The sequence below is a fragment of the Mytilus californianus genome, unplaced genomic scaffold, assembly GCF_021869535.1.
Source record: "Mytilus californianus isolate M0D057914Y unplaced genomic scaffold, xbMytCali1.0.p SCAF_10, whole genome shotgun sequence".
Classification (NCBI taxonomy): domain Eukaryota; kingdom Metazoa; phylum Mollusca; class Bivalvia; order Mytilida; family Mytilidae; genus Mytilus; species Mytilus californianus.
In genome coordinates this window covers 70,919,437-70,936,155 of record NW_026262582.1, presented here as the reverse complement: position 1 = coordinate 70,936,155, position 16,719 = coordinate 70,919,437, and the positions used below count along the sequence as shown (strand labels likewise).

Genomic DNA, 16,719 nt, shown 5'->3' with positions numbered 1-16,719 from the left:
TTTAACAACAATGGATATATTTAAATATTTGTATATTACAGGTAAAGTGGGTGGATGGAAGAAGGTTTTTACAGTAGCACAGAATGAAAAGTTTGATAAATTTTTTCAGGAAAAAATGGCTGATTTAAATTTAGACATTAAATTCACAATATGAATGATAAAACAATACATGTAATTCATCTAATCTTATTTATTCAAAATGTATTAAATAGCTTACAAAGACACAATATTTACTAGACAGATTATAAAATTATTAAAATTCATATAGAAAATAAACCTTAGAATTAGATAAACTGTTATCACAGAGATATGCCTCGCCTTTTTGTAATTTTGATAATGCAAATGTTGAAATTAAAATAGCAATACTTGAACATGTAAGTTATGCAAATATTCAAAGTCGATGAACCATGACTGAAGGTACATGGCTAAACAATCTCCATGGAATGAGATGTGCCAATGCTAATACAACTGCATACCAAATACCATTGACTTATTATAAGTCGTTCCCTTTAAACAAACCTAAACACAAACATTAACTTGTAAACTATGTAAAAGTTTCAAAGTCAATGAACCATGATCAGGGGTGGGGCTATATAATCTCCATGGAAACGATACTTGCAAATGCCAATACATTTGCATACCAAATATCATTGACTTAACATTAGCAGTTCATCTTAAACTGATCTAATCACAAACTAATACATGTAAACTAAGCAAAATAAACTAAGCAAAAGTTTCAAAGTCAATAGACCATGACTGAGGGGGCGAGGCCAAATATTCTCCATGGAAATGAGATGTGCTAATGCTTATACAACTGAACACCAATTAACATTGGCCTACCACTAATGGTTCCCCTTGAACTGACCTAATCACAAACTAATACATGTTACTTAGCAAAATTTCAAAGTCTATAGACCATGACTAAGGGGGTGGAGCCAAATAACCTCCATGGAAATAAGATATGCCAATGCTTATACAACTGCATACCAAATATCATTGACCTACCACTAGTGGTTCCCCATAAATTGATCTAATCACAATCTAATACATGTAAACTATGAAAAGTTTCAAAGTCAATAGACCTTGACTGAGGGGGCGGGGCCAAATAATCTCCATGTTAATGAGATGTGCCAATGATAATACAACTGCATACCAAATATCATTGACCTACCACTAGTGGTTCACCATGAACTAGACCTAATCACAAACTAATACATTGTTGACGTTGCCGTCGCCGCCGGAAACAGCATACCTATGTCTCGCTTTTTGACTCCGTCAAGGCGAGACAAAAATAGACATTCTTGACACACTGAAATCTGTCTTAAATGTAAAACATGTAAAAGGAAATAGTCAACAAGAACAGGGAATGTAATTTAGAAGATTTTTATCTTATACAATGTAGAACTAGAACAGCAGGGTATAAACCAAGCATGTCAATTTTGCTTCAGTGTACACTTTAAATACATATTGTTAGACTTTATGAAACATTGTAAGAAGTAAATAGAACTATTTGAACATGCATGACAAATATCAAAAAAATAAACTCATCAAAGATACCATATAAAGTCTTAGATGGCCTCACTTGCAGCATCAGTTTACCCGAAGCCAATATCATTGATCCCATGTTTATCATGGACAACAGCCTCCACTGTCTTCACAAAGGTAGGTAGGCCTCCCTTGCTGTGTCTGTTTATCCAAAGTCTAGTATACATATAATAAATCACTCTTTAATAACTTATGATGAATGTAAGTAAATTGAGTAATAAGGGAAGTACCTTATTGTTTTTAATTCATGGATGCATTTAATTCCAGACTTAAGGATGTGCATTTCATTTTACAGTTAATGTTGTTATATGAATGAATATAATTTCAATAAAAAGGCATCCATAAATTTTAATTTGATATGTTATAGCAAAGTTAAACCGGTTTATTGTTCCTTACTTCTACATCATTTGGTCTCTTGTGGAAAGTTGTCTCATTGGCAATCATGCCACATCTTATTTTTATATTGTGTCTTTTGAACCATAGTGTAAGTTCTGCTCTCAGTTCCTGTCTAGTTTTGAATTAGATGAAAATGTAAAATATTATGAAACAAGCATTCTGAGAGTATTGCATGGCAATACATAGTACCCTACCGGTTAGAAATTCATTGTACTCGAACAAAATGCTAACTTGATCTATAACTTGTCATGGTGTAAACTATATAACAAATATCAAGTCAATATCTTCAAGCATGACTAAAAAAAGGGAGGAAAAGTCCAAGGACCATAACTCTGCACAAAATCATCAAACTGGAATAATATTCGGACTTGATCTGTAACTTGTCATGATAGAACTATAAACCAATTATCAAATCAATATCTTCTAGCATGACGAAAAAAAGTGCGGAAAACAAATTATTTTAGTGAATTATCTAAGTCCAAGGACCATAACTCTGCACAAAATCATCAGACTGGAACAAAATTCGATCTTGATCTGTAACTTATCATAATAAAACAATACACCAAATATCAAATCAATACCTTCAAGCACGAAGAAAACAAGAGGCTCACAAGAGCCTGAATAGCTCACCTGTATTTCAGAGGAGAAGATTTTTAAATGTTAGCAAACTTGATGAACAAATTGTGTAAAATTGTCTTTAAAGGTCAATAACTTCTTCAGGGGTCAATTGACAATTTTGGTCATATTAACTTTTTTGTAGATCTTACTTTGCTGAACATTATTGCTGCTTACAGTTTATATATATCTATAATAATATTAAAAAAAAACAAAAAAAACTGCAAAATTTTGTTAAAACTACCAATTCTGTGGCAGCAACCCAACAATGGGTTGTTCGATTCGTCTGAAAATTTCAGAGCTGATAGATATTGACCAATTAAACAATTTTACCCGATGTCACATTTGCTCTAAAAGATTTAGTTTTTGAGATATAAGCCAAAAACTGCATTTGACCCTTATGTTGTATTTTTAGCCATGGCGGCCATGTTTGTCGATGGAAACAAACTTCGGATACAATTTATAAACAAGATACCCTAAGGAACATTTAGTTAAAGTTTGAAGGTAATTGGCCCAGTAGTTTCAGAGGAGAAGATTTTTAAATGTTAGCAAACTTGAACAAATTGTGTAAAATTGTCTTTAAAGGGCAAGAACTCCTTAATGGGGCAATTGACAATTATGGTCATATTAACTTTTTTGTAGATCTTACTTTGCTGAACATCATTGCTTCTTACAGTTTATATATATCTATAATAATATTCAAAATAATAACAAAAAACTGCAAAATTTTGTTAAAACTACCAATTTGGTGAGAGCAACCCAACAATGGGTTGTTCGATTCGTCTGAAAATTTCAGAGCTGATAGATCTTGACCAATTGAACAATTTTATCCCATGTCAGATTTGCTCTAAAAGCTTTAGTTTTTGAGATATAAGCCAAAAACTGCATTTGACCCCTATGTTCTATTTTTAGCAATGGCGGCCATGTCGATGGATCAAAACTTCGGATACAATTTATAAACTAGATATCCTAAGGAACATTTAGTTAAAGTTTGAAGGTATTTGGCCCAGTAGTTTCAGAGGAGAAGATTTCTGAAATAGTTTACGACGACAGATGACGACAACAGACGACGGACGCCAAGTGATGGCATAAGCTCACATGAGGCCTTTCGGGTCCCGGTGAGCTAAAAAGTGTGGAAAACTGATTTGCCGGACTGATGGATGGACAGAGAGAGTGCAAACCTAAAATCCCCTTAGACTTCGTCGGTAGGTGACTAATAAGATTTAATCAATGAGTTCATCGCACTACATACAACCTTTTAAGGTAAGACGGTGACTTCAAGTCAAGATTATGCTACAACTCTTATGTAATTGTTTATAAATATCAATGTGGATTAACATTACCTTAAAGGAAGTATAGGAATTTAACCAAATTAGAGGCTCCATGTAAATTTACCCCTTAATTACTCAAGGTATAAATGTCTGAGAAATTTAGCTTAAAATGGCTTTGTTTTTTATCATTCCCCTGAAATTTCACCATTTTCTGACTTGTCATCTCAGGGAAGATTTTTGACAATTGGCCAATCAGAATCAATTTTTTTTTCTCTGGTAGCCATGTTTTTCTTCTAATCAGAACCAAATAAGGATCATTTGTTAAAAACCTGCCCTACATCATTCCTGTCAAGTTTGGTTAAATTTGACCTAGCAGTTTCGGCGAAGATACAAAAAGTGACAATTAATAAACAAATGTAAAATCAACTGTTATTTTCTTCAAGTTCTATCCTTCTTTTCTTCACTTCTGGTCCACAACCTAAAAAATAAAAGTAAATCAATATTTTAAAGTTTCACTTTGGTCTATGACCATGATGACATATACAATGTATCTATATAATACAAACATGTCTGGTTACTCTGGTAACTGATGAATCATTCATTAAGTCAATATTCTTTACATGTACATGTAAATTAACATAAAAAAATGGTCAGCATATTTATCTTACAATATCTCTCCTATAGAAAAAATAACAAATAAATGTATGACCAAAAGAAGATGTTGGGTATATATCAATGAGACAGCAACACAATGAGATTAATAACTTAAAGCCATCTTGAGGTCAATATGCAGTCTTCAACAATAAACAGACGTGAGTCGATGACAGGTGTCTATACAATATGTTGAACCCTAAATATCCCAGGCTATGCCAGAGTGAAAACAGTTGGAATAAATCAAACAGACCATTACCACAAAGTTCTCCAAAAAGTAATGGTAAAAAAATCATTAAAAGATGGCATAAGACAACATTTTTTTGTGGTGACACAACGGCGATTATTACGGGTGATTAGCACTGAAATATATCTCTGTATGTTCAAAAATATTATATGACATGGTTGTAAATCAGACTTTTATTTATCTAAATCACCAGCTATCACCCTGATTGAATATGATTCAATCACCACAAGCAAGAGCAACTTTTAAATGAATATCTTTGTGTCTACTTTACTTAAGCTTTTTCAGGATTTGTACAAGTAAATACACATAACACCAGTAGTCATAGTGGTCAGGTACTTGTGTTTAACAAAGAATAAATTTCTTTAAAAGATAGTAAGTTGTAAGAACACAGATAAAAATGAATCCATCAAAAACTCAAATGAATAGTATTCAGTTGGGATATTTTTTTGTATTTGTGGGCTGTAAATACAAAAAAATCATCCCTATTTCCATAAGAGCTATGGTTCTGCTGATATAGTAAATCATGCTTGTGGAATAAATTAATATTAAGGCATAAACATTCAGCTTACCCTCCTCTGGTTTTTGCCTGAATAGAATCTCAGCTGGCATATGGAAAGACACACACATCATTTCTTTATTAGGGGCTACATTTCTAACATTATGAATGGTAAAGTTATCTGGTAATTGTGATCCTATTGTACTCTCTAATCTCTGTTTCACATCAGCTTCAGGAGTCTCACTCTTTGTAAAACAATACACATACATATAAGGAAGTAAATCTGATGATGTAGGTTTTATATTTTCATCAATATCAGCAAATAATGACTGAAATGTATCAGTAAACTCAATACCAAGAGCTGGCAAATTCATTACAACTTTCAAATTTGTCTTATTTCCTGTTTCCATATAATTTTCCCATCTTTTTAAAATATCAGGTTTGACTATTGTCTTGATGAATTCTCTTCCATCTAAATTACTGCAGTGTATCTCTGTCTTAATTTTGTTTAGTTTGATGTTCTTACAGAGACTTTCATAAGAACTAGGATTCAAGTCATTGGCAAAAACAATAGCTTTCCTTGATTTAGCAGCAGGTATGGCAAATGGTCCTACACCAGCAAAAACATCATATACAACATCTTCTTTTTTTATTTCATTAACAACCCTTTGATGCTCGGAACCTACAAGTAAACAATATACATGTACATGTATGAAACTTTTTTTTTATTATCAAAATTTCATAAGGGTGCATTTTATTAGGGGTTAAGTAATGATTAAAATCAGTTCTTTCATTTTGCTCATTTAGATTTGCTTGTTACTCTTGTAACCCTTTTATCATTATAACAAGAGTGGACACGCTGAAATGTCTCGCCTTCTTTACTAACCATTGATATTATGTTGATAGTCCTAAATGAAAGCTTTACTACAACTATTACATAAACTTAACATGATCCAAGAAAATGAAGTCAAGGTCATATAAACCAAACAAGAAATACATGTACACCTTACAATCATTCAATACACTAAATATAGTTGACCTATTGCTTATAGTTTCTAAGAAACAGACTTAACCAAGAAAACTAAACATTGACCAATGAATCGTGAAAATGAGGTCAAAGTCAGATGAACCATGCCAGGCAGACATGAACAGCTTACAATCCTTCCATACAACAAATATAGCTGACCTATTGCTTATAGTTTAAGAAAAACAGACTGAAACACATAAACTTAACACTGAGCAATGAACTGTGAAAATGAGGTCAAGCTCAAATAAAACCTGCGAGACTGACATGTACATCATAGAATATTTCCATACACCAAATATAGTTGACTTATTGCATAATAGTATAAGAAAAAAGACCAAAACTCAAAAACTTAACTTTGACCACTGAACCATGAAAATGAGGTCAAAGTCAGATGACACCTGCCAGTTGGACATGTACACCTTACAATCATTCCATACACCAAATATAGTAGACCTATTGGATAAAGTATAAGAAAAACTGACCAAAACACAAAAACTTAACTATAACCACTGAACCATGAAAATGAGGTCAAGGTCAGATGACACCTGCCAGTTGGACATGTACTCCTTACAATCATTCCATACACCAAATATAGTAGACCTATTGGATAAAGTATAAGAAAAACGGACCAAAACACAAAAACTTAACTATAACCACTGAACCATGAAAATGAGGTCAAGGTCAGATGACACCTGCCAGTTGGACATGTACACCTTACAATCATTCCATACACCAAATATAATAGACCTATTGCATACAGTATAAGAAAAACAGACCAAAACACAAAAACTTAACTATAACCACTGAACCATGAAAATGAGGTCAAGGTCAGATGACACCTGCCAGTTGGACATGTACACCTTACAGTCCTTCCATACACCAAATATACTAGACCTATTGCTTATAGTATCTGAGATATGGACTTGACCACCAAAACTTAACCTTGTTCACTGATCCATGAAATGAGGTCGAGGTCAAGTGAAAACTGTCTGACAGGCATGAGGACCTTGCAAGGTACGCACATACTAAATATAGTTATCCTATTACTTATAATAAGAGAGAATTTAACATTACAAATAATCTGAACTTTTTTTTCAAGTAGTCACTGAACCATGAAAATGAGGTCAAGGAAATTGGACATGTGACTGACGGAAACTTCGTAACATGAGGCATCCATATACAAAGTATGAAGCATCCAGGTCTTCCACCTTCTAAAATATAAAGCTTTTAAGAAGTTAGCTAACGCCGCCGCCGCCGCCGTAGCCGCCGCCGCCGCCGCCGGATCGCTATCCCTATGTCGAGCTTTCTGCGACAAAAGTCGCAGGCTCGACAAAAAGGGCGTCAATTTCAATGGTTATATGCTATAGATTAAATTAAAACTTTGTCTTGCCATCTTGACCTCTGACATGTCTGACCTGGGAAATCAATAGATAATTTTCTGAGTGTGAAAATAAAGAATTGTTTGATGAACATTTCTAATTTTATACACAACCAAAACTGAAATGTTGCTTGAATTAATTTCCATTGTACCAAACTGTACTTTGAAAATGTTTAACTACATGTATGTATATAACAAGCTCAGTAACTGTTTGATGAATTTATAGAATATCGAGTCAGTAACAGTTTAATTTAAATACTGTGTGCATTTAATTCATTTAACTGTGTAATTACATGTAAATACCAGCTTACAACCTACATGTAAGTATAATCTTTATTTACCAAAGTCATTACAACTAAAGGCATACAACATATAAACTACACACATTAAACATAGATAGCAGAAGGTAGTGTGAAACGTATCACAACATGTTGGATCTTAATTTTTGTGCACGAAATATGAATTTACCCAAATTACATGGCTCTCTAAGATTATTCAAACTCATTTATTGTATATCATGTATATATATGTTTATACATATACATTTTGTAGAAGGTTTTCTCCAATAATAAGGTTTAATAAAATAAGATCTAAGACCTTGATAAGTGGGACATTTTAAATTGAGGAAATGTATCTCATCCTCAATGTCATCCTTACAAAAAAATACAAAGTTTATACTTTTAGAAATTGCAGAGTAACGTCCACTTTCTATAGCTAAATTACGACTACTAACTTACTAAGTCTTATTTTGGTAATACATGTCTTATAAATAACTGGTATTGGTTTACATAAATAATATTGTAAACAAAGATTTTGAACCACCTATCTATACATGTAGCTTGAACATTTAATTAAATTACTCAGTTGGCTGTCAAAAACTTGCTTCAGACAATCAAACAGGCACTGTTTTATTTAAGAAATAATTCATGGGGGCTTGAATATATCATGATTTTACCATTGGCCCTTTATGACAAATATTTTACCCTGAGCAATCACGATATATTTAAGCCCCATGAATTTATTTCGATTTTAATAGGACAAATATGGCAACTGTTCTAGGTGAAGACATTATTTGCCGTTCCCATAAATAAATGCACTATTAAATTGACGTAGAAGAACAGAGCAAACTGAATAAGTGGCATGCTTAAACCATTTACAATAACATATTTAGATAGGTTTGGATGAATCTAAATGATAATTGTACTTATATGTCTTATATGTATACAAAAAATGGCTTATATATTAAACAAATTTAAGCATCATTTGTTTATGTTTCCTGTTGTGATGATTTTCGGTTTCACAAGCGTGTATTTTCCCGTAAAATGCTTATATTCTTACGTCATCGTTCTATGACGTCGGGTAGCTCATTCATAAAAAAGCATATGACGTGGGAGTACAATGGGAACAGCCCAAACAATATATTCATATATCATATTACCACAGGTGTGTACTCAAAGCGTTTAAAGAACGTCATGTTAGAATATTAATTAAAAAGCACTGGAGAGCTTACTATCTACCGTATATTGAAATATCCTTGATTATACCAAATATCACCTTAACCTATACTAAGCATCTCATTTTAAATAAAAAAACAACCAATTTGTCTTATTATTTGGACATTTTTGTAAATCATCATATAAAAAACAGTAACAGTTTTCAAAATACAGTTTGTGGTACATAGATTAAACCAGTATCTAAAAATTCTACATTTTCTGGTGTGCAATAAGACATTACTAAGAGAGATATTCACTTTCATAATTTTACAATAGCCCAGATTGTAAGATTCAAGTAAGGCCACACTTAAAAATATTTTGGTTTGCCCAAACCCTACCAAAAGGTAGAGACAGTGGGTAGGTAGGTAGGCATTTTCTTTTTTTTCAGCAAAGAGAAATTGAAGTGTCAGATGTTTTTTAGTCTTCATGCCTATCTGATTAAAAAAAAAAACTTTTTCACATCAGGACAATTAAGATTTTGAGTAGGAAGCTATTTTCTGGATAGGTAGGGTTAGGGCAAACAAACATTTTCTTTTTTATGGCCTAAGGCATATGAAAAATAATACAAGAAAGGAGATAACTGAAACACAGACTATGGGGAGATTATTCAAACTTTGAAAAGGAAACTGAAACGGACAAATTTACAAGAAAATATTACTTACATTATCAAGTTTATAAAAATTACTTTTACAAGTAATACTTCTGACTGAACAACAACAATACTCTATTTTAGAGAACTACAAAGTTAGTTATACAATTAATCTTCCCAGAGGCCCTATTCATACTAAACATAAGCCTTGTAAATGATCAGTCTGGATATCAATGCAAATTTGATTCAAGCCATTTCAATTGATATTTTATAGTGTGTCTTTCTATGTTGTGATGTTACACTATTGTTTCAGGTAGGGTGGGAGGTTGGCGCCTTTTAAAACGTTTAAACCCGCTGCATTTGTTTGCACCTGTCCTAAGTCAGGAATGTTCAGTGGTTGTCGTTTGTTGATGTGGTTCATAAGTGTTTCTTGTTTCTCGTTTTTTATATAGATTAGACCGTTGGTTTTCCTGTTTGAATGGTTTTACACTAGTCATTTTTGAGGCCCTTTATAGCTTGCTGTTCGGTGTGAGCCAAGGCTCCATGTTGAAGGCTGTATAATGGTTTACTTTTACAAATTGTGACTTGGATGGAGAGTTGTCTCATTGGCACTCATACCACATCTTCTTATATCTATCAAAGTGTAATACAGCTATGTTTTGTTACATCATTTGTACATTGCAATTGTACTTAATGAAAATAGATATATCATCTTTAAGTTAAGCTACATGCAAATTAAACAAATATCTTGCTGGTATGGGCCAAATTATACAGGGATGTGTACAATAAAATAATAAAATCTTAAAGAACACTTACTCAATCTGGGATTCCAATATACTTTTGAAAAGTCAAACTCAAATGTAAATCCATGTTCTTTTGCTTGAGCTATCATATTATCTTCTCCGGCTATTAACTCCATTTTAAAATTACGGAAAGTATTGTCTATTTGACCAGTTTTGTTTACTACTGTTTTCAGTGAAGGCTTTTTATCCATTAAGACCTGGCCTGCAATGAAAATTATTGAAGAATGATCAACATACTGATACAAGAATAATAACATTATATTTACAGGTATATGAAATATCAAATGTCTTTATATTTTATGTAGTAATTGCTTTTCTTTCTCAGAATTTGATTTATTCACCAGAACACAGGACAATCAGTCAATGGAGAATACATGTGCTATTATAGGTTTAAGATTATATAAAAGTAGTTAAATATATACCTTATCTTAAAAAAAAAGTTTTAACTACAGGACTCTTCAATGCAGTTCTTACTTCACGAATAAAAGACATTGTTTACATGGAGGTTAACACCAATGAAATATTAACCAATAAATTAAACAAGAGGCTCTCAAGAGCCTGAATCGCTCACCTGTATTTCAGAGGAGAAGATTTTTAAATGTTAGCAAACTTGATGAACAAATTGTGTAAAATTGTCTTTAAAGGGCAATAACTCCTTAAGGGGTCAATTGACAATTTTGGTCATATTAACTTTTTTGTAGATCTGTAACTTTGCTGAACATTATTGCTGCTTACAGTTTATATATATCTATAATAATATTCAAAATAATAACAAAAAACTGCAAAATTTTGTTAAAACTACCAATTCGGTGGCAGCAACCCAACAAAGGGTTGTTCGATTCGTCTGAAAATTTCAGAGCTGATAAATCTTGACCAATTAAACAATTTTACTCGATGTCCCATTTGCTCTAAAAGATTTAGTTTTTGAGATATAAGCCAAAATCTGCATTTGACCCTTGTGTTCTAATTTTAGCCATGGCGGCCATGTTTGTCGATGGATACAAACTTCGGATACAATTTATAAACAAGATACCCTAAGGAACATTTAGTTAAAGTTTTAAGGTAATTGGCCCAGTAGTTTCAGAGGAGAAGATTTTTAAATGTTAGCAAACTTGATAAACAAATTGTGTAAAATTGTCTTTATAGGGCAATAACTCCTTGAGGGGTCAATTGACAATTATGGTCATATTAACTTTTTTGTAGATTTTACTTTGCTGAACATTATTGCTGCTTACAGTTTATATATATCTATAATAATATTCAAAATAATAACAAAAAACTGCAAAATTTTGTTAAAACTACCAATACGGTGGCAGCAACCCAACAATGGGTTGTTCGATTCGTCTAAAAATTTCAGAGCTGATAGATCTTGACCAATTGAACAATTTTATTCCTGTCAGGTTTGCTCTAAAAGCTTTAGTTTTTGAGATATAAGCCAAAAACTGCATTTGACCCCTATGTTCTATTTTTAGCCATGGCGGCCACAAAAGCGGATACAAACTTCGGACACAATTTATAAACTAGATACCCTAAGGAACATTTAGTTAAAGTTTGAAGGTATTTGGCCCAGTTGTTTCAGAGGAGAAGATTTTTGAAATAGTTTACGACGACAGACGACGGACGCCAAGTGATAGCATAAGCTCACATGGGGCCTTTCAGGCACCGGTGAGCTAAAAAAAGACATCTAGAGTTCAAAATACAGATTTCAACAAAAGATTACTGTCTATATACTACACAATACATCTACATTGACGCTAGTTCCATTATAATTGTTTATGACTTTAAACAGCGTCGTAAAAGGCATCTACAAGTAAATTAAACCCTATCTTTAAAGCAAACAAGTTACACAAACTTTCCTTCAAGTCATTCTTTTTAGCTACAACAATGTAATTAAGACTGGTTGAATTATTTACTTTATAGTTATTATGACCAACACCTGACTCCTAATGAAAAAAAAGATGTGCAAACAAAAAAAAAACTACATGTTCAAATTTATTTATTTGTATGTTTGTTTGAATTTTTTAGTCTGTTGTGTTGTATGTCTTGGCTGCTGGATTACATTTAGTGTCAAATTAACCTATAATGTCTGTTTTGGTTGCTCATCAATATACAGTCAGGGGAATTACTTAAATGAATGATTTCTAAATCACCAATTCGAGTAACATTTTCTCCAGAAATTTTGGAAGTAAGTGTTGTCTTTCTTTTATAATCACATATTTAAGTACATGTAGTACAAATGAATCACTAGACTAAGTGATTTAATTTTATGGTAGCTTTAAATCTATAATACTTATGATCCAGGGACTAATTATGTTTCTAAAATTATCAGAACCAACATCTGTGTTTTATAGGATGACTGGTCATGTCAGGTGATGACCTTGTACTGAATCTGGGATAATGACATGAAAATCACTTGTTTCAGTATCAGGGCCTGTATGCATAGAGCTACTTAAGTTAAGATTTGTTCCCAACGGACGGATTTTTCTACATGTCCTACGATAAATTAGAATTACGATTGGATATCTCACCTTAAGTAGCTTTATGTATACGATCCCAGACCTCTATTTTCTTCCAAAAAATCACTTCTTTAAGTATTATTATTTTAAATACCCCCACTAATTTCAACACCCCCAAACAGTGAAATTTTGATAGCTAACAGTAACATATTACATAACATGTAGGATGAAACCTTGAATTTTACAGGAAAAATACTCCCACTGCTGGAAAAAATCTGTTAAGACATTATACGTATTAGTTCATTTATATGTAAAGCCTTCATTATAGCATTTTTTCAACAAATATAGAATTGACAGCTGAATGATTGCATCAAAGGTATGAATGAACCTTACTACTTAAAAGAAGCAAAAGGTTATTTTTTTCAATTTTACTAATAATAAGATATAATCTATACCAGTGTATGTAAAAAATTTTGGTAAAACTACAAAATCACCGAATTTCTAATTTGTTACTTACATGACTTAAATAAGTGATTTTATAAATCACTTATTTCAGTAATTCCCCTGACTGATATATTCATATTCAAATATTTATCGCCATTTAAACTTTTAACAATAAGTTTGTGACAAATACAAAGAAGTAGACAATATAACTGAAATTCACATATATATGTATATTTCGCTGAGGGAAGAACAAAAATTTGCTAACGCAAATTTGAAGATCTAACATTATTGAGCTAAATTTGAGACGAATTATATATAAAAAGAAATAGTTTGATACCCAATAAGACTTTACCTCCAGATCAACCAGAAAATAAACTATCAGTATTAAAACATACATGCAGAATAATAATTAGAAAATGCAAACTAAAATAATACAACTTGAATATGTGCAATGTTTTGAAAATTCCTATACATGTATGTACATGTATGCAAGTTTGTCACCAACATGACCAATTCAGTGTTGCTAATAGTTCATTTAAAAACAATTTTAGATGGAGACAATAATTCTTTACTTATTGTTTGAAGGTTGGTTGAATTGTTAAACAAAAAAAGGTTAAAATTCAATGCAGTTAAAATGTTGTAGCAACAAAAAACATGTTGAAATAACATATACATGATATACGTTGATATCTGCACAATGTAATTGTTCTAAAATGTGTATTTTATTTCAACATTTATACTTTTATATTTCATAAAAAATTGTGGTAGTTCAGTTTAATGTTCCAAATCATTTTAATTATTTTCAATTGATAGACAAACGGAAGGCAGGCAAAATGTTATGTACACAAATGTACATGTATTGGAGCTAAAAAGGCATAGGCGGATCCAGGGTGGGGGGCCCGCCCCCCCCCCCCCCCCCTTTTGTGGGAAAATTTTGGTTGATTATATAGGGAATCACTGAAGCATGACTGGAGCGGCCCCCCTTAGGTCAGTCAGTGCCCCCCCCCCTTACAAAAAGTTCTGGATCATGTAGGTTATCATGTGATGTACATTTAGATTGTTATGAAGTATTAATTACAACCAACATTTTCTCTAACTTACTTCACATGCTTAACTAACAGTTTCTCCATAACTGCTTTAAAGTTATTATTACCTATAATATGTTTATATTGGAGGACTTCTTCTTTTAAATTTAGATGGGCTATATGGCCTATAATGGAAAATCCAGAGACATTGGTTTTTACAATAGCTGGAATAATTTCTGAAGCTGTCCAATTCTCATAGCACAACTCTATATCATACTGCTGAAAGCTTTCCAAGTCTACATCAGCTTTTTTGAACATTTGTCTTTCTTCATTGCTAAAATCATTTAGTGACTTGTATTTCAATGGATTGAGAAGAAATAGCTTGTGTGAATTATAATCAGGATCAAATTTTTCAAGATCTGCTATTGATTTCAGTTTTGGCATCCTCAGCATTGATAACTTCATACATTTACTCATATGTTTTATTGCTTGAAATGGTACTTTAACTCCTGGAATTTTACAAGTCCTTTTGAAGGCAGATTTGTCCAAAACTTTCATTCCTAAAACCTGTTTTGGGGGACACAGTTCTAACATCTCAGACTCTGAGTCAATGTTATCCATTTTTAATTTCAATTTGTTGAAAATATCAAAGAAATTTAATGAAATGGCCTTATTTGTAAACTTCTGTAAATTAATCAGAAGTACTCTATAAAAAAACCGGTAATTCGCAACTTGGAGGAATTTCTGTCCATTTGTTTCAGTTCTTACAACTACAAGTCTTTTGGAGTCTATAGATGACAATCTTGGTATAAATCGGTGAAAAATCTGTTTAATGAACATGAATGAAATTATTTAGCAATTAAATTTTCAAAGATAAGGACGTTTTGTCATTTCTTCTTAGAGAAACGTGCAGAAAATTTATCAACAGGAAGTTGCTACTCTTTGATCCTCTTCACTAAAGAGTGGGAGAGTTTACTAATGGGTAGTAATAATACATTGCCTATTTGTAGACAAATATTCAATTATTCCTTGTTAAATTTTTCATAATTAAAATAGTATAAAATCAAGTAATTAAACTTGATGTGAAATAACTTCGATCTCAATAATAAAGATAATGTTTTAGAATTTTAAAAAGTAAACACAATGATGTTTCCCAAGAATTATCTCCCTTATATCTCAGCATGGATGATCAAGGGTGTCCAAGATGTAAAACAACTAAATACAGAAATCCTTCATTGAAATTGCTTGTTAATATCTGTGGACACTCATTGTATGTTGTAAATCCTTCTTTTATAAAGACCAGACATCAATAAAATCAAATCAAGTATAAAGATAACAAGCCTTGGTTTCCTCCACAGAAATCTACACATCGGCTCTAAAAGCATCAAAGAGCAAGCTTACAAAAACCTAGTAAGGCCCCAACTAGAATATGCCACAACAGTATGGGACCCATATCATCAGAAACATATTGAACAAATTGAAAAAGTTCAAAGGAGGGCTGCGCGATACGTCACCAAGCGCCACAGAAACAGATCAAGTGTCACGGACATGATTAATGAATTGGGTTGGAAAAGTCTCCAAGAACGACGCAGAGAGGCCAGGCTCGCAATGATGTACAAGATCGTCAACGACAAAGTAGCCATCAACAAAGACATGTACCTCCAGAGACCAACCAGAGTATCCAGACATACACAACAGCATGGATACATGGTACAAACAGCAACCAAAGACTGCAGGAAATGGTCTTTCTTTGTGAACACCACCAAAGACTGGAACAAGCTTCCCCCGGAGATCGCCACAGCACAGTCATTTGAGACATTCCATTCTCAAATGACCAACCTTACAAAATAAGATGAACATTTGTTTTTATCCTGTTTTTAACCATGCAGAACCAATTTTGCCAGTATATTTAGAAAGTTGAATGTGGGCAGTATATGAAAGAAGAAGAAGATCCCACAACTGCCACTGAACTGGCAAAACTAGCCACAAGCTTACAAAATACAAGGGGTAAATTGACAATCAAGATTCAAGGGCTCACAATTTGAGTACAAACTTACCTGAACGCCTATAAAGTTTATAGATCTGTGAAAACCTAAATAAAATGAAAAAAAAAGGGAGAGAGAGTACATTTAAACCTCGAAGAAAAACTTGCAAGCTATGGAAATTTCCAAAAGGGGAACAAATCCACAAAACACCACTTAGAAAACTAAAGATTGAGCAATACAAAAAAAAAGGGGGGCTCCGGTAAGTTATATGGTTTGGATGTCACCCAAATGAGGTTAT

General features: G+C 32.6%; 2 protein-coding genes across 3 annotated transcripts in view; one reads left to right on the top strand and one right to left on the bottom strand.

Moving 5' to 3' along the window:
• LOC127718452 (sulfotransferase 1B1-like) overlaps positions 1 to 306 on the top strand; it is a 59,088-nt gene extending 58,782 nt beyond the window's left edge. For both annotated transcript variants that reach the window (XM_052224482.1, XM_052224483.1), the window contains exon 6: positions 42 to 306. In XM_052224482.1, coding sequence (XP_052080442.1) covers positions 42 to 154 — 113 coding nt within the window. In that variant the 3' untranslated portion in view covers positions 155 to 306. The remainder of the gene's footprint in view (positions 1 to 41) is intronic.
• A 3,767-nt stretch (positions 307 to 4,073) lies between these two features.
• Positions 4,074 to 14,818, bottom strand: LOC127718454 (tRNA (guanine(37)-N1)-methyltransferase-like). Its single transcript, XM_052224484.1, has 4 exons — positions 14,565 to 14,818; positions 10,525 to 10,713; positions 5,295 to 5,903; positions 4,074 to 4,305 (listed from the first exon to the last, which is right to left on the bottom strand). Exons 1-4 carry the CDS (start codon positions 14,752 to 14,754, stop codon positions 4,250 to 4,252), a joined length of 1,044 nt encoding a protein of 347 aa, XP_052080444.1. The 5' UTR covers positions 14,755 to 14,818; the 3' UTR covers positions 4,074 to 4,249.
• Between the last annotated feature and the right edge of the window lie 1,901 nt (positions 14,819 to 16,719).